This window comes from Nematolebias whitei, chromosome 3 (assembly GCF_014905685.2).
Source record: "Nematolebias whitei isolate Nwh7 chromosome 3, NemWhi1, whole genome shotgun sequence".
NCBI classification, from domain to species: domain Eukaryota; kingdom Metazoa; phylum Chordata; class Actinopteri; order Cyprinodontiformes; family Rivulidae; genus Nematolebias; species Nematolebias whitei.
In genome coordinates this window covers 43,679,859-43,699,361 of record NC_056500.1, presented here as the reverse complement: position 1 = coordinate 43,699,361, position 19,503 = coordinate 43,679,859, and the positions used below count along the sequence as shown (strand labels likewise).

General features: G+C 40.6%; 1 protein-coding gene across 1 annotated transcript in view; it reads right to left on the bottom strand.

Moving 5' to 3' along the window:
* Positions 1-8,152: 8,152 nt before the first annotated feature.
* The window catches only part of pcdh7a (protocadherin 7a), a 70,255-nt gene continuing 58,904 nt past the window's right edge, over positions 8,153-19,503 (bottom strand). The window contains exons 5-6 of the mRNA XM_037698281.1: positions 15,625-15,826; positions 8,153-10,012 (exon numbers count right to left, since the gene is read on the bottom strand). Coding sequence (XP_037554209.1) covers positions 9,474-10,012; positions 15,625-15,826 — 741 coding nt within the window. The 3' untranslated portion in view covers positions 8,153-9,473. The remainder of the gene's footprint in view (positions 10,013-15,624; positions 15,827-19,503) is intronic.

Genomic DNA, 19,503 nt, shown 5'->3' with positions numbered 1-19,503 from the left:
TTTGCGATATATAATTAAGCTATCTGGACATTATGTAATTCAAATTATGTGATTAAAATGATGCTAAACATATTGCATGTTATTAAAATTGAAAATGAAGACATCAGCTTTAGTTTTTATTTTATTTATTTATTCAACACCACAAACTGTATGTCACACAAACACTGATAATTAAACTGAACACACGATTAAAAACAAGTTAACTGTAAACTGCATTAATGAACTGGACTCTTCCTCTGTTTTCATCCTGTTTTCCATCTGGCTCGTTCAGGCTGTCACTCCTTTGATTAATGCAACTTAAAACATTCAATGGATTGAATAAAAAAACTGGGGGAATTTTAAATAAATAGTTCATCCAACATCTCTCTCTTTGACGTCCTCATACAGTTCATCTGGGCCGAGCCTCGTTCAGAACTGGTCCGCCTGGTGGAAGGACAGCTCCTTCTTCTTTCAGGAAAAATAAAAACTCAGTTGGTTGTTTTCTAACCGAAGTAAACACAAGCTAACATTATTAAGATCATTTGATTTACCTGCAGTAAATCAGATACTGATTATCGCGGAATAAAGTTCGACATCGTCGACTCAGTTCTGGTCTACTCAGCGACCGGTGTGGAGCTGTGAGACGATGCGGTCCCGCTTGGCGTCAAATCTGTCGACTCTCATCCAAAATCCAGCTTTAACTTGTTGTTACATTGTTGTTAGCTGATTAGCCCAGAGGAAAACAGCGTGCAGAGGCAGCACGCATGCGCATTACGTAAAGGTACAAAATTCACAGTGCCATCTAATGACCTGGCATGGTAACTACAGCGGATTTGGGAGGGTGGGGGTGGATCCTCCGGGTGCATGTTAACCCAAAATGCGACCGTGTCAACGCAAATCTTTTCCTCCAATTAACATATGAAAAAACCTACGATTCCCCCCATCATGTCGTGTAAATAGGGCCTAAATTTCTATCGTTTCTACCGTATACTGTTTCTATCGCGCATGCCTACATCAGAACATGGAAATGGTTTGACATATAACAACAAAGTCTATACTCAATAATCCAGGTATACAATCCACCATTTTTCAGTCAGGTCATCTGGACACCTGGAAGAGGGCCGGCAATGGAGGAGGGGGCGTACCAAAGAGGCCATTTTATCACAAGCAGAACTGGTTTGTTCCACTTTGGAGTAAGCTGTTGAGGGAAGAATCAGTTTTGTTGTTTCCTTGACTGATGAAGCCTTCCGGACCCAAGGCGAAACGTTTCAGCACAAAAAAAAGAAACTGACTGAAAAATGTTGGTTTGACATATAGTTTTTAATTCAATGTTTAAAATGCTATTCTAAACAACAGTGTTGGAAGCTGTCAGAGATTTTACATTAGTAAATAAAGTAAACATTTTAAAGTTACAGCACTGACAGACAGCAGCAGCGTAGAGTTTAGCTACCTGTTAGCTGCTAGCTAGCTTACTTTACAATCGGAGGCTGTTTCCTTACACAGTTACAGAAAGGTAAGATGATGATGGATAACGTTACCACAGCTAACTAACACGTAAATACTGTTTTTATTAACATTAATATAGAAAGTAAACCTTTAAGCGTTACAGCTCTGACGGGCTGCCTTGTATATTTTAGCTACCTGTGGCTGAAGTTGCTGCAATGATGGATAACGTTACTACGGCTAACAAACATGTAAATACTGTTTTTATTAACCTTACCTTGTGCTATATCTTAACCTCTATAAATAAAGGTTGAATGAATGAAATTCTGTGAAGTTTACAGACAGGTCTGTGGTTACCTGGAAGTACAGATACACTGCGTCCAGTCAGAATGGAAGTTGTCTGACGTCATGTGAAAAGGGTCTATTTCCTGTGGGATCAACAAAGTTTTATCTTATCTTATCTTATCTTATCTTATCTTAACATGCTTTTTAAAGTAATGATAACTAAGGGGGTTTTACAGTGCAGGTTTGGTGAGCTTCTATGATGTGTTTCTGTTATTTTTCCTTCTCCTCTATCTTTGTGGTGTCATGTTTGGCCCGGTGGTGTAAAGTTCTGAAGACAGAAAGTTTACGTTCCAGTGGGTGGTGAGAGTCAATCAGAAAGTACTGATCTGTAAGAGTTGGTTTCCTGTAAACTTCAAAGTTAAGGCGTCCATCTTTTTTCATGTTCAGCAGTCCAGAAAAAGCAGATGTTGTCGTTGGCGTCCTCTCTGGTAAACTCGATGTTGTTGTCCATGGAGTTGGTGTGCCTGCTGAACCTTCTACTTCTTTTGAATGGATTTCGACCCAAGAGTTATCCACATATTTGAACCAGTGGTTCGGTGTTGTTCCCCTGATGGAGTCCAGGGCTCTCTGTTCCGCTTCCTCCATGTAGAGATTGGCCACTATCAGTGACCCTGGAGATCCCATGACACAACCATGCTTCTGTATGTAAAAGCTGTCCTTGAACTTGAAATAAGTTGTGGAAAGACAAAGGTCCAGCAGGGTACAGAGCTGGTCCGGGGTGAAATTGGTCCTGTTGCTAAAGGTCATTATCTTGTTGACAATGTTTCCTGATGGTTTCTATTGCCTCTGATGTGGGTGTACAAGTGAAAAGTGAAGTAACATTAAAAGGTACAAGAGTTTCTCCTGGCGCCGTCTTCAAATGTTTATTGTATAATGTTTTTTTGTTAACAGTTAATTTTAGTCCAGGATTAAAGGATTCTTCATAACCTTTCTTTGAACTAGCGATGGTTAGAAATCCCTAATCCATTTAAGTATTAAGAAGATTTTATTTTCATATAAGCATGAACGCATTATGAAGTAATTTGTAAATAAATATCATAAGTAAAATACACAGCCAAAATGATGAGTCATGAAGTCACTCAGATTTGGTTTTCTTTCTCGGATTACTCATCCAAGTGAGATGAAAGAAACAAAACTGTTTACAATGAAAATAAACTAAAGCAAATACTATTAAAACCTAAGTCTGCCTGTGTTTAGACATACCCTGCCCCCATATCCTCAGAGCCTTTTGAGGACGTCACCATGTCCTCAATGAATTGGGAATCTGACCGTGTGCAACAGAATTCCAGTGTGTTTCACCTGAAAGGGGACGCCCCTTTCTGTCCCTTTCTGTCCACTTTGAGGGAACGTTTCCTGAAGTTGAAAACGACAGTTTCCTAAAAATGACTCATTGCTTTTCACTATAGTTGAGAGTTCCAGGTTTATCAGTGACAACGTCCCAAACAGCTCACAGGACAGAGGGGTGGTTCAGAGACTCATTTGACTTTAACAGGGTCCCATTAGTGTGACTGTTATAAAAATGACTTCCAGTACAAGCCTGGAGCTCCCAATCCATGATCAGAACTGAAGAAGTCTTTGGATGAGAGGGGGCGTCTTCAAAAATCAAAAGAAGAAGCCTAGTTGGCTCTTAATAAGGCTGTGAAGATGTGCAAACTTTTTTCTTCTTCTTCTGGAAACAGTTTTTAGTTGTTCCCTTTTCGCTCTGAGACAAAGAACAAGGACAAAGAATGGGAAATGCCCTCTGTCCATCCGTGCAAGTTGTGAGCTTGATAACTTGGAAATATACATGAGGTACTGACTTCCCTTTTGGTGTGTGGCTGCATCTAGGTGTAAGAAGGGTTCATTTTTACCTCAACGATTCACGTCATAAATCTGACAAGTTATCGTCAACGTTCCTCAGAGATTTTGGTCCATGCTGATGTGACAGCATGATTTTGTTTTTGCAGATTTGTCAGCTGCACATCAGCGACGTGAATCTCCTCTTCCACTACATCCTGAAGGTGATCGACTAGATTTCGATCTGGTGGCTGTGGAGGCCGTTGGAATCCAGTGAATCAGAACTCATCAGATCAGTCGTTTTCTCTTATTGTCAACTGGGGGTTTCTGCTGCTGTAGCCCATCTGAATTCAAGGTTAAATTACAATCTAATTTTATTTTTGTTTTGCACCACATCCCAACGTTTTTGGAGTTGGGGTTTTAGATCAATCTGTGATGTGACTATAAATGTGAATACAAAGAGCCTTCTACTCACAAATAGCTTTGCAAACCAACTATTTTTAAAACCACAACATAAAAATAATTAGAATCCTATTTGTTTTGCAATTATTTCTGTTGTTTCATCTTCTTCTAGTTTGTATATTTGTACCATGAAAAGGTCACGACAGAAAAGCACAGTACTGACACAAGACCACACGGTGTCAGTGTTGCTCGCTGTACATTGAACACACATTGCAGGTCTGTTTCCACTCCCTATGCCTGTTTTTTTTTTTTTTTTTTTTGACATTTTCAAGTCCTTCACGCTAATCTCTGCAGCAGTTAACACCTATGAATTTTTCTTTTTTCAGATAAGTCTTAAGTCCAAATTGCTTCTACATTTGAAAAGTTTTCATGGAGCGGGATCAAGTTCAGCACATTAACCTTTCAAAAGATTAAGATGATGGACAGTCCTGCATCTTGGCGCTTGATCTCAGATTATGTCGTTCTGTTGCAAAAATTTCATTATGAAGCAACGTTTAAAATAAGGAGTCATGCTTCAAAGGGAGGAGATTTGTCCTCTTTTCTTCAAAAGTTTAAAACTGATCAGATGTTCAACTTTCTGGTCCAATCCTGGCTTTAAACAAGATGAAAGAACAGGCTCTCGTTGTTCTTTCAATAAACGGTCACAGTTTTAATGCCAAAACTTTGATACAGCACCATGATGGTCCTAATCTGATCAGTTTGAGCCAGATGTATTCATCTCCTGCTGCTGAAAGGTGGGCAATAATGTTTATGACCATTATCTGCATATTTATTCATCTTTTTTCAATCATGCCACCTTTATTTAGACAGGTTAATCCCACGAAGCTTCGGGGACTCGTTTACAAGAGAGACCTGATTACTACATATCTAAATATCAAAATTACCATTACTAAATATCTCATGAGCTAACGAAATTTCAAGAAAATAATTCCTTAGTGTGCATCAACTGAGTAACTTTCCAAGTAGGTCAAACCCAAGATGGCCACCACAGCTAATCAACATTATCTAATACAAAAATAGTTACAACATAACCAATATTTCAAATGTTGAGCTCAAATTTGATGTAGTAGTAGCTGAGAATCATTCTCAACATAAACTCCGAGCATCTATCTATCATCTTTACCCTCTTCTTCCTTTTCGGGTCACAGGGGTCACTGGTGCCCATGTCCAGCAATCACTGTGCGAATAGTGGACAGGTCTTCAGTCCATCACAGGGACACGTAGAGACAAGCAAGACAAACAACCATTCACTCTCTCACTCACACCTAGGGACAATTTAGAGTTACCAATCAGTCCAACACGCAGGTTTTTGGTCTGGAAACCAGAGTACCTGGAACATGCACAAAAAGAACATGCAAACTTCACCCAGAAAAGCCCCCAGACCAGGATTTGAACCGAGGCGACCTGCTCACTGAAAGGCGGCAGCTCTACCAGCTGAGCCACCGTGCCGCCCAACTTCGAGCATGACTGGTGTAATATTGCACGTTTATTTCCAAGGTTTGACCAAAACAGTTCTAACGCATCCTCAGCATTTTCTTTCATCGTCTTCTTTTCGCTGCTCCCTTCTTCAGGGGTCACCACAGCAAACTAAGTCGCATGAAGACTTGGCAGTTATTTTTACGCTGGATGTGCTTCCTGACACAACCACACATCACTGAGCTACCACAGCCCTCTGTGTGGAGCAGAGAGCTGCATCTGGGGTGCATGGGCCGGGGAGCGGATGGTGGGGGTTGAGGGCCTTGCTCAAGGGCCCAGAGTGGGGCAAATGAGGGTGGAGGCAGGTGTGGGTGCTTCACCGATCCCACCCACATTTTGATGATGTCAGTACCGGAAGTTGAGCCAGAAATCTTCCGGTTACAGGCGCACTTTCTCCAACCTCTGTGCCACCACTCCCACCCACCCATCCTCAACACAAGGGTTTTAATTGGAACAGTGGAGATGTGGTGCAGTTGGTTAGTTCTGTTACTTTGCAGCAGGAAGGTCATGGGTTTGAAACAGTTGGGGTGTTCCAGTGAATTTGGCACACATACCCAGTGCAGTGTGTTTTTTTTTTTTTTTTTTTTTGTGGCTAATCTGGTTTGGTACTATAAAAACCTGCATGTTAGGCTAATTAGGTTTTCGTGAGTGTCTGGTTGAATGGTTATTCTTGGCTCCTATAATGGACCCCACCTTTCACATCTTGACCTCAGAGATAAACACTAGCTCCCCTAAACTGGATCAAGTGTGCAGAAACAATGGATGAATGAGTGATTTGTCTGAAGCAAAAATTCAAGCAGGAGTGTTTGAAGTTTTTAATGCCAAAGTCAAACTTTTACATGATTCGTTTTCATACCAAACCATTCAGCTACTCCTCTTCATCCTCACGAAAGCAAATGCAATTAGTTCGTTGAGTAATTACGGGAAGGGAGCAGCCAGAAAAAAACAAAAAACAAAAAAAAAACCTGAGCCTGTCCCCTTTAAGATGAGAGAACAAAACAAAGGAAATAAAAACATTTTTTTTCCACATTTTCTCTTTTTTACTCAAGTGCAGAATTGAACCGTAAGCATGCCTTTATCTGTTACAGTTTTCAGTAGTCTGTTCTACAGTGTAGTTTCATATGTACAAGGCGAGGATAACAGGAGGACGGGAACAGCAAGTACACGATGTCCACTGGAAATGTCTGTTTTAAAAACAAAAACGTCTTCGTTAGTGGGTGATATATCTAAGAATTGATGCTGTTCGTTTCCCCTCTTTGTTTCGCAGTCGACTAAAAGATATTCAAGTTTAAACGTGCAGTATAAAAAACAGACGCACCTAAACAGATTCATGTACAGTTATGATCCCTCTAAATCCACACTAGAGGGTCTGAAAGGTGCCATCGCGGGATCTGCAATAAAACAGCAGTTTCAAACGATATGTGCCACTATGAAAGAGGCGGGGAGGAGTGGTTGTGTTCAGAGTCTCTGTCCAGTCACGGGCTCTTCATGCCCCTTTTTTTCTGAGCCAAAACTTTTTTCCCCCCTCAGAAATCTGTCGCTCAAAACATCCACAGATTCAAGCCTCGAGGAACAGATGAATTACAAAACACTGCAGTCCATCGAAACCAGAGCTCGTTGAACAGCTGAGGTGGAAGATGCTGAAGGCTTGGGAGTAAATACATGAGTGGGCTCAAAGCTTGGGATTGTTCACAGAGTAGTAAAGTTTAAAGTATATACAGGTTTACAGCGTGTAATTACACAAATAGAGCATCTCTCATCCTGATTACCCCCTCTCTAAAGGTGAGGAGGTGTCATGATTACTGCTTTTTTCCCCCCGGACGTTAATCTGTCAGTCAAGCAGCAGCGGCGAGAGCAGGTTAAACACTGCTGCGCACCTGAGCTGCTCATTACTCTCACCACTACTAACGAGGGTGTCTCCTTAGCCTTGTCTGATCCTCCCAAAAAAGAAAGAAAAAACAAGCGGAGAAAATACAAGACACACTTGCTGGCAGTTTCCAGTGGTGTTACATTTGCCTATCCGCACGTTAATGAGATCAGCACAGAACGAGATCGGAGACGAGAGGAGAAAGGAAACTCATTAAGACCGCAGGGTCGACCTAACCCTATTATCCCTATCGCACCGCTGAGCCACACACGAGCCACAGCTCTGATGATGGGAATTAAAATGTGCTGGCCTCGATCCGCACCCACTCTTCAGCACAACACGGCGGAGTGTGTCGGGAGTTGTGTGGAGCGGTGGCTGATGGGAAGGGCGAACGTGAAGGAGTCTGTTATCTGCGGCGTACAGCACAGCGACATGGGAGCGCTGGTTAGGTCAGCGCAACGTGGGGAAACAGGTACCAGCAAAACCCCACGTGCTCCCGCTACACTCACAGATGTTTTTATTTACCTCCTACTTATTATTTTTAGCTACAGCCTGTGGCGTGTTTTAACTTTAGAGCTGGAAAAAACTGAGAGAAAGACAAGCATTCACCCACTGCGGCTAAATCCCCGTCTGCCACCGCTGTCTCACCGTTAGCACAAATGTGTCCAAATAGTCGTGCTTTTGGGGGGGAAAAAGCTTGAAATCTAAAAGAAAAGAAAAAGAAGTTTACACTATCATTCTATCATGCACTTTTTTTGCTTTCCTTTTTTTTCTTACAGAAATTTAAAAGATGTTTTTTTTTTAATACTTACAGTATGCAGGATATTTATTTCTCCAACAGTTTCTATTAATTCTTACAGAGCATGAGACTCTTTAATGTCGTCTCACGCATCGATCAGTCAATCAGTCGGAGAGGATGGGTTATCATTTAAATATGGTTCACGTTTAAAATACTGGCTGAGGGTAGAGCAGGCAAAATGCTACAGCTACTTCAATGAGGCAACACATTGACGGGGAGGAAAAAAAGCACACGCTGATGAACCGAGCACCCGTACAGGTGCTTTTGTTTTAGATTAATTGTTAACGTGTTTATATGAGTTCATGATCTTCCCCATGTGAAAGTAACAGCAGGTTCTAATGATCTTTTTATCACCCATCCACCGATTCATGTCACAAGCTGACTGTTGGTGTGTGCACACGATAAGTTTTTTGCATGCTCGTATGTGATTGACAGCTTGTTCCTAGCAGATGAGGATGTAACAGATGTGTAATGAACTCTGAAACGGCAGAAAGCAGCAGAACAATGCAAAGACACACGTGATATGTACATACAAACTGGATGTAAAGGGAAAATTAGAAACAAACATTTTCACATAAGGTTGAATCCTCTGGCACAGGCGACCCTCGATGACAACCTTGTATCATAAATATCCTATTAACACTGTTTTGTCCAATTTAGATTTATATGCTTAACACTTTGTTAATTATAAAGGTTTCTCACTGAGGTGGTTAATATTCCTCACCTTTGTTATGAGACAGTCGATTAGAAAGTTTGAATTAGATCCAAACTGACTTGCCGCGCCACTTTTGTTTTTCTTTTTTTTGTCGTTTTTTTTCGACAGGATGAAATCTCAGCAGTCTTTTCTTTGCAGATGCTTCAGAGAAATCCTGTACCGGCTTCATTTCTTTTTTTTATTTTTATTTTTTAGATGTACCCAGAGCCTCAGAACGCACACAGTCTTCTTCATAAATAGCTCTATGGTCAAAGGTTCAGGCATGCATTAGATCTGAATAAAAACGAAGAAAAGATTGTTCTCCTCCATGTGGACACACTGTCTCTGCTTGAAGGTAGCTTTCAGTCGTGGTTACAAAACAGTTTTCAGAAAGTACTTTCAGTCAAAGTGCTCCAACAAGCTGAATGGTGACTTCTTAAGTTTAAGTACCTATAAGTATTAGTCTTAAAGTTTGATGAAAGCTTTGTGAAAGCATTTCTTTTGACAATTACACATCGTCACGGGCTAAAGGCTCCACCACACTCATGACTTGCTGGTAAAGTAGCTTTTTCCAACAAACAGAGGAGATGATCAACATGATGGCGGTGGTGGATTGCTCCACCGAGAGGCCGTCACAGGTAGACCTCACGGCGTGACAGTGTGAGACAGGACGTTGTCTTGTAGTCCCCTCCCGTTCGTGCCAACGGTATGACCTCAGGTGGGTTCTGGCCTTCTCCTCCTGCCTCCTCCGGCTGGCGCCGCCCGAGGCTCGCGCCGCTAAATGTGTCGTAGGAGGCGGAAGTCATTTTACGGTTTAGAAGGTTGCGGTTGTGATCACCCATGTTCCTGTTGCGGTCTCCTCGACCCAGGGTGCTGAGAGGGTCACCGTTGACTAAAGGCAACCTCTGACCTTCTGCGCTCACCACCACTCCTGGTTCGGAGCTCCCCGCACTGCCGGCACTCTCACTGTCGCTTTCACGGTCGTTACCGCGGAGATTGTTGTTGTCATCTCCCGGGGCAAAGGTCGAGAGTCGGGGAGGGTCGCTGCCATGGCGCTGCCGCTGCCGTGGTGAGGCACGGACAGGCATCCAGCACGTGTCCGAATGGCCGAACTCATCACACTCCCGGGTGCACTTTCCTGTCAGAGCCACATCTGGCAGCTGTCTGGCATCTGGATACAGGACAAATGGGGTAAAAAGGAGAAAAAGATCATATTATTGTTTGCATTTTGTTTCTCTGGAGAAGAAGGAACCCACATGTGAAATGTCAAATAAATCACAACTAGAGTTAAACTGCCTCGGCTGTAATAAAATAAAAAAAGCCCCATGAGGGTTACTGAGGGGAACATTTCATGGTGCAGAAACAAAAACAACAACAACAACAAAAGAGTAGAATAGACTGAAAAAAAAGATGTGGGCCTGAAGGGAAAATGTAAGAAAAAGAAAATTAAGCAAAATGAAAACTGCTGACTTCCAAAGAACAGTGAAGTGCAACACCGAGCTGTGCTCAGCATTACATGAAAGGTGAAAGGTGAGGTCAACCCAAACATCCACGAGTGCCACAGGGAATGTAATTATCACCAATTTGAATCCATATTCCTTCACGTGTGAGGTGAAGATCACATGTTTTAAAGATTTGCTACATCCCACGGGTGCTCACTGATAGGGTTAGCAAGGACGTCGGTGACTGAATGCAGATTTCCTGCAGAGGTGAAGGCTGCCTTTATTTAAACCAGTCAGTTCTAGATGGAAAGGGTGTCACATTGAGACAAAAAATAAACAAAATCGCAAGTACATTACATATGCCTTTTCCTGCAAAGTGAAGCTTCACTCTTAAAGTAATTTATTTTTATTTTTTTTGCGTTTTCCCCTCACGTTTGAATAGCCTTTAGTGCAAGTAAATCGTCTGCAAAGTTACAAAGCACATAGTACAAGGTCAAGGTTTATTTATTGTCATTCTCACCACATGTGGTACATGTGGTGGGACGAAATTGTGTACACATGGTCCCAGTTATATTCAACAAAAGTATAAATTGTAAAAGAAAATCAGTAGTAAGATCTAAGATTTGAACTAAGAAATATGTTAAACTAAGAATACACTAAACACTAGTAGTACAAAAACAATACGCCGAACAACAGCAGCAGCAACATGAGTCTGTGTGAGAAGATGAGTACGGATGAACACAGCATGGAATTAATCAGCAGCATGAGATCAGCAGCATGGATAGTCAGCAGCACATATCAACAATCAAGTGGCATTACAGTGATTTTTTTTCCCCACAGTGATTATTCTGGTTAGAGATTCATGAGCCTAACAGCTTCAGGGCAGAAGCTGTTCCTCAGTCTACTGGTTCTACACTTAATGCTCCTCAACCTGAGGGGAGCGGGGCAAAAAGTTAGTGTGCTGGGTGAGTGGGGTCCTTCAAGATGCAGTTGGTGTACACATCAAAGAGTTGTTATCCCACAGAAAACAGTTGTGTCTGAGCTGTGTGGAACTATTTGCAAGCAGCCAAGGCATTTTGTTGTTGTTGTCTGGCTGCTACTGTACGTTAAAGCATTTTCACAACCCAGACCTAGTGGCTGGTTTGGCACTTCTTCATCAAAACGAGCTACTGGTGGAATGCTGCTAATTTTTACTAAACCTCCTGACCAATCAGAGCCAACTGGATGTTTATGGAAGGGTGCTTTAGAGCTAAGGTTTGATCAGTTTGGCAAAGTGCACGTGTGTGTGCATGGTGGTTGCTTCAGTTTTATTTATATGTATTTAAAGGGGAATTTCTGTGGCGCATTATTATATAAACACCAGAAGACCTCCATGTTCTTGTCTGCTGCACTCACTGAAAACAGTAAACTGACGATCGCTGCAACTTTTACTTGCTTAAAATTGTCTCTACCTATATTTAGAACACACCCATATATTCATCATTATGTAGTTCAACCACCATCTCCTCCTTATTTCTGCCTGCAGCCAATGGGCCTATATACTGTATTAAATTGCTATTTAAGTCTCTCTCTTTTTTTTTTTTTTTACAATATGTGCTTTTTTGCTGGAAAAAAAACTTGTTCAAGTGTCAAAAATGCCACTGTGTTGGAGCAATGTGGTCAGGTAGCAAACATTTTAATAATTAGTTCAGCTTGGATGCTTATACATTTGGTGGCTGATTTATTATCTTGTCACTGAGGCCTGGTTACATTACTTCAGTTATTTTTAAAACGTAATTCTTTTTATCTTTTGACAATTTTTTTGTTCAGTAAAACAGAAAAACTACCAAAACACAAATATCCACCATGTTGGTGGAAATAATGTTGAAATAAAGACATTGAAAAATGAAGAAAGACCACTCTGAGCATGACTTGAAGGGATAGTTTGTTGATTTTTGTAGTGATGTTTTGTCTAATAGCTATCGATAGTTACACAGCACAAAAAGAGAAAAGGGAATAAATTAATTTTTAATCTGGCTAGGCTAAAGCTGAACAAGAGTCTGTTTTTGATTGTTTTTTTCAAGTTTATAAATAAAATATTTTTCAAAAACAATGTATTTGAGTGAAAGAACACTACAATAATTTAGCGGACTATGCCCCGTGCACATGCATTGTATAACGCGTGCGTTGTTCGGCTGAGAAAGCAACAAAAAGGCCAAACAAATGGCGTCATACACTGTAAAATTGTAGACGTTTAAATTAGCTTATGTTGCGTTCTTTCTCACAGGTTGGCTCTTTTTTGAGAAAGAGTTGTTTCAGAAGCCTGATAATTTAAATAATAGACCCTTGTTTAGCTAGCCATTAGTTCAAATGATATTCACTCATGAATCTCTAACCAGGATAATCAAATCCTGTTGCTGATCTGTTTCATGTTGCTGTGTTGTCTGCTCACACAGACTCATGTTCGTGCTGCTGTTCAGCGTATTGTGTTTATTGTTTTTTTACTTTAATTTAGCGTATTTTTAGTTGTTTTTCTTCTTTTTTTTTTCCCTTGTCCTGTCGGACATTGTGACACTTAGAATTATTGTCTGAGTGTCAAAGTGATCCCCAACAGATTTACTTTCACAAGCAGAGCATTATGGCTGGCCTTAATGCTCTAATTTTGATTGATGTTTTTCTTGGTTCATATCTTAGATGTTATTACTGTTTTTCTTTTACATTTTATTGTTGGATGTAACTGGGACCCTGACTGCACAATCTCGTTTCACCACATGTACCACATGTGGTGCGAATGACAATAAAGAAACTGACTCTGATTAGCCTAGCCTGGATGTAGACTTATTCATACTGTAGGGCCATAAAATTGAACACTAATCACATCAGTCAGAAAAAGTAAAAAAAAATAAAAAAAGAGGCTGATTTATTTCATGTTGATGTGTTCATTCGTCCTCATCTGCTCACACAGACTCATGTTCATGCTGCTGTTGTTTGGCGCATTGTTTTGTACTATTAGTGCTTAGTGTATTCTTAGTCTAGTGTATTTCTTAGTTCATATCTTAACTCTTATTATTGTTTCTCTTTACAATTTGTATTTTTGTTGGATGTAACTGGGACCCTGTGTACATAGTTTCATTCCACCACATGTACCACATGTGGTGTGAATGACAATAAAGACACCTTGACCTTGACCTTGAAAAAAAGAAGGATAAATTGTAACATACAAAGCAATAGAATAGCTGCATAATCTTTTTATAAAAATTTTACTAGGTAGGTAAAATAGAACAAGTACACATACAAATAGAAAATACAAGCTGAAATACAAGACTGTCCTGCCCCATTTTGGGATGGTTGGCAAGTATGGCACAAGTATAAAAAGAAAAACTAAACTAAACTAAACTAAATTAAAAAATCCACTTTGCAAAGAGTTTCTAAAGGCTCCAGAATACTTGGGTGGACCTCAGTCCGCCAAGGTCCTAGCGTACCGGATTAGACTCAACGTGGACGCCCGCAGGGCATGTCCGTGCAAAGATCAATTTTTACGACCGTGTATGCGTACTTGGTGTCGCACAATAAACTGCCCGGCGACGGACTGTTTTTTTTATGCAACACCAATGTATTAAATTCCCCTTCTTCATCCCTGATCTGATTTAATGGCCTTTTCTTTTGTTATTTTGCCAAGAGACAAGTGATCTCTTCCTCCTTGTCCATTGATGCCATGACTGAAATTGTGAGAAATGAAGGAATTTGTCACGAGTGAATTAAAATCAGGTCCAGCGTGGCTGCGGGAGGGTCTGGAGATTTCCTGGTGGGCTGGTCTGATGTGTGGGCTGCAGGACCAACGCTCCCTGTTTGTTTTTTTAACGACATATAAACACAGAACACCACTGCGGCTGGGGCTGCCAGCTCTGTTTTTTTTAATTTTTTATTGTGGCCTGTCAATCCAGTAGGCGTGTCAGCAAATGACCAATTGGCGAACTCAATTTGTCCCAAAGGTAAACACCCCTTGCCTGCAGAGCTGGTCTGCAGCCGGTTAGGGTGGACGCTCAAGTATGAAGTCTCAACCATCTGCGGATAGTGCGCAGTCTCCATGCGGCTGACAGGATGCTCGAGTCTGTGGGAGCCTTAAAAGTCTCAGCTTTTCAGACCAACATAAGTTGCTTACACTGGGGCGAGTAGCACATTTCAACAGGAAAAGTTCATTTCTGTTTGAACGGGTTTTGTCGGACACACTGCACTGACTACATTTTGCTGTATCTGGAGGGCATGTATTCTAACGTGACGGAAATCAGCTGCTGTAGCCTTTGTGTTGAGGGATGGGTCCTATACTCTACTGATAAACTGACTGGACTTGTATTATGATTGTCAGCACGCTCATGCTAAATTTAATTTTGAAGTTTAATCACCCAGTCCTACACTTAAGTTGTTAAACTTGTTCTTATTCTTCTTTTCCTTCAGGAGTATAGAGGACCTCCTGTCTCACCCTCTTCCAAAAATAAAATTAGACATTTAAAATTGCATCTGCTCTTGATTGAAACCAATAAACCTATTTACTGTTTGTCCTAGATCAGCTTTACTTAAACCTAATACAAAATATGTATGATGCTCACTGAGAGATTTTTTTGTTGAATATGTAAACCTGCAGTCTGTGTGTAATTGAATTCAACACTCCTAACAATCACATTATTATGAATCTCAATTATAGCCAAAAAAAAAAAAAAAAAATTCAAAGCCTTTTTTTTAATCATAAAGTGACAAAAACGTAGTAGACTCCAAATAATTCCGGTGCTTTCACACACTGATAAAAAGCATCATTTTGCTGGGAGCACAGTGATCACCCCAGAAGCAGTCAGTTGCCATGGACATGGTGACCTTGGTGAGCTGCCACTGTTCAACGCTTGTACGACCGCATGCGATGAAAAGAGGAACAAAAAGAATTTTTGTCATTGACAGGGAGGCTTTGGGCCACGGCTGAGACTCGGGCACAAGATTCTCTCACATCACACATTAGCTTTTCTGAAAAAAATCTGCTCACATAATACACGGAGGCCTTGCACACAAATACACTTGGAGCAGTGCATGCAAAGATACACAGGACAGCTGCTTTATAGTGTAAAATACGTTTCCATCAAGACAGGAGAATAAAAACTCTTGAGACCTTGACAGCAAGTCAAGGTTCCAAATAAAGTTTTTATTGGTATGTTTCTCTGTGTGTGATGGAGAAACACAGCCAGATGTGTATAATCAAAACATTCTTAAGGCTTTCACTGTATGAAGTACTTGCAGTTTTACTTAAGTGAAAGTATTTCGTGGTTTGTGAAGTTTAATTAGGTGCATTGGTTGAATACGTGATTACGTTCCGTACCGTTCTCTACGTGCTCCTCTTCGCCCACGCTGCCCTCTGGCGTGGTTCGCTCGTAACCTTCTTCGGGAAGTGGCAGCGCTCCAAGTCGTGGCCCAGATGAACTCCTGCTGCTCGGTGTCTCTGAATCTTCCAGGCCGCTGTCATAGCAACCGCCGTCCTGGGGTTGGCTCACAACCGAGAAGGTCACCCGGCGAAGGGTCCCCTGCAGGAAACACACAAACACAATATGGGATTAATCATCTAGGATTCCTAATCCGAGGTTCTAAATCTGGGGATTAGGCTGTTGGGCAGGGTCCGCAAAGACATATTGAGATTATCTGATCGTGTTCGACTTGATTATGGGTTTAGCTGTTTCAGTGCAGGGTAATAGTCATCAACCAATCACAGGAGCCTTTCAAAGTTTTCAGTTGTCTTTTAATCCCAGTTTAGAGGAACGCTGCTGGACATGGATGGTGTTTACAAACCGTCAGCCTGCATTTACTTCACATCTGGATTGGTGCGCAATGGTAGCATCTGGGTGAACAAAGTCTTCTCTCAATAACACCTGCTTTGTGTTGCATTGAAATGAGGGTTTTTTGATGATACATCAGCCAGATAGTGGAAACCAACTACCAATGGTAAATAAAAAAAAAACCGCACGTGCGTTTATAAATCTGCACTATTTAGAAAATAAAAGAGTTTTATCCAATTTAACCAAACAGCTCAATGTAACATATGGATGTCCAAATACTTTTATCATATTCAGGTAAAATGTACTCATCAGACAAAGGAAATTATTACATTATTTAAAAGCACAAGTTTAAAATTTTATTTTGTTAAACAAAGAGATCTATTATGAGCTTTAGATATTTTGGTAAAAATATGAATATTAAAAATACATGTCTCAAATATGTTTTATAGTACCACTTGCATTAATTTGCAGTATATATATTTTTTTTTATTTACATTTTTTAATAAATATTTTCTGTAGTTTTTCCAGTTTTAGTTTTAGTCCTAATTTTAACAAGAGTACTGCATACAACACACTATATGCCTGCAGACAAACTTTAATACAGCGGCCAGACAAACAATGACCTTGTAGAATATTTGACCTTGATTTGTGACCTTGACCTTAGAGCTGGTGTAATAAAAATATTCCACAATACACTGTATAGTGTTGATACAAATGTGTATCAAGTTTTGTAAAATTATTAAGAGGATCCGAAGTTATTGCCTCAACAAGCAACAATCTTGTATAAATTTGACTTTGATTTTTGACTCTGACCTTGAAGCTGAGGACATGAAAAGTATATGCAACGCTCCATCTAGTGATGATGCATATGCATGTTAAGTTTTGTTAGATTATCTTGAGTGGATCAGAAGTTATGGGTGGGACAAGATGTTTATGGACGTACATTTGGATGCATGTATGGTTGGAGACTATACCATAATATGGTCGCATTCGACGACGGGTGTTTAAAATGTCACGGTTTAAAATATTGGCAGCACTTTTGCCTCACAGCATGAAGGTCCTGCTCAATCCCTGGTTTGGACCTGTGGTCTTTCTATGTGGAGTCTGCATGACCTCCTTGTGTTTGTACGGGTTTTCTCTGGGTACTCCGGTTTCCTTCCACGGTTCAAAAACATGCATGTTAGGTTGCCTTAAGGCCTCTCTTGCAAAAAAGATCTGTAATCTCAATGGGATTTGCCTGGTTAAATAAAGGTTGGTAATAAAATAAATAACATGAAAAAATGATAATCATACAATTCCTGCTGTTTAAACAGCTTTTATGAACATTTCAGATGTAGTGTGGGGGTTTTCTCTGGTTTTATGGAGCGTAGAGCTCTTCATCCCCAAAATCTTCCTTTTAGCTGTCAGTCAGCTGGGGATGATAACCAAAAACGGGAATCATCCTGAAAGTTTCTCGTCTAAAGCCCTATTCGCACGGGATTAGTTTTACCTAGGGACCACGTGTAATAAATAAATTACTCCCCAACGTCTGCTTTTTACGTGGCGCATTCGCATCGGATAACCAATGCCTGAGATTTAGCTGAAATTTACGGACATCTTGTGGATTTGATGTTAACGTGCTGCGTTGTCATGACTGTGCCGGTCCATACAATGTGCTTAATGTACGGGCCGGACCAGTCTCAGGTTTTGTAGTGGCTTTACGAATCAGCACAAAGAAAACTAAATAAGAATGCACAGTATAAAACTGTGTTAATTTACTTGTTGAGGAGGAGACAGGTCCGACCAGGTGGTTTAAAGAGGTAAAAAAATCCATTTTAAACTCAGATGGACAACATGTCACCAGCCGCGTGCATGAGCAGCTGCGCGGCCACTGACCCGCTGGTTGAAATGGACTTGCGACCTGTCCAGGGTGTCCCCTGCTTCTCGTACAGTGATTGCTGGACATGGGCACCAGCGACTCCCACTACCCGAAAAGGAAGAAGCCGGTAAATATAATGGATGGATGGGTCAGCTGATCACGCACGCATCTCCGCACCTGCTGTCATTTGCGGTGATGAAAGTATCAGCATCTACAAAAGCCAAAGCGAGCAGCACGTTCATTTAAAATAGCCTTGTTCTATATATTTCCAAATGATTTTGCTTAAACAAAAACAAAAAATGCCTCATTACGTATCAGATCCCGCCCATTTCTGTCCAAATCACAGAGATGCATATTCACATTGGATTAGTGTTATCACAGGACCTCAGAGTTCATCAAAATATAGTAGGTAATTTGTGGCGGAATTTTTACTTTCCAAATTACTGACATGGCCAATTTGCATGGGATTAACAACACAGATTATTAACAATTATTGTAATTATTACAAATAGCAAGTGGTCCCTAGGTAAAACTAATCCTGTGCGAATAGTGCTAAATACTGTAAAAGTTGCAAGTTTCTCTGATTTATGTAGGCAAAAAACACAATTTTCCAAATTTTGCCATAAATAACAACCGTTTTTTTTTTATTTTTTTTGGTGGTGGTGGTGTGGGGGTCACTGTCTTGAAATGGATATCCATACCAGCTGCAAGAGTTCACATGTGTACTGGTACATTCATCAGCCTGCTGTACGCTCAGTACAGAGGTTAATAACCAAGCTAATTAACTAGCTAATGTTAGCTTGTCAGGCTCCCATTAAACTGAATTTGCTGTTTTTTTACACTTTAGTGTTTACAGTTTAAAGGAAGCAAGACCGTTACCTCCTCTCCTTGTGTTTTCTCACAAAGTTAAAACACTTTTTTCTAATGTTCCAAATAATATTTTTTGGAGTGTGTTTTATAACACAGGAATGGATTTTTGCAGTTATGCTAACAAAATTTCACACCAAATCTAGTTTTTCCCTAGTCCAAGAACCTTTCCTTATCATTTAAAAGCAGTACAGATTTTTTTTTTTCTTTTAAAGGTGTCTAATAACTATTGCAAATAAAAACAACAAAAGACTAAACACAACACTTTATCAACAGTTCACACAAAAGAGGCAGTTTTGCAGTGGAGGTGTGTTTGATAAGAATTTACAACCTGTCATTCCCACAAACATCTCACCCACTGCGATATTCACACAAATCACTCTGGACTTGTTAGCAGATCAGCTTTGACTTTAAATGGAAAATAAGACTGTTGGTTCACGCTGAGAAAAGAAAATCAGGGATATTTAAATGACTTTCTGTGGCCTGAAGGAATCGCTTTGCACTGGGAAGCCTGTTTCCACATGACACCCGTCCTATCTGCTCCCAGACTCACTTATCTGCTTACAGAATTACTACCCTTAAATCTAGATCTACTTTGAAACATGTGGCGTAAAGAGCGAGAGTGAAGGCGACGCCGAGAAGAAGGAGATTAGGGTGGAAAAACTTCAGCTCGGAATGTCACTCCTGGATAATCTGCAGGGAA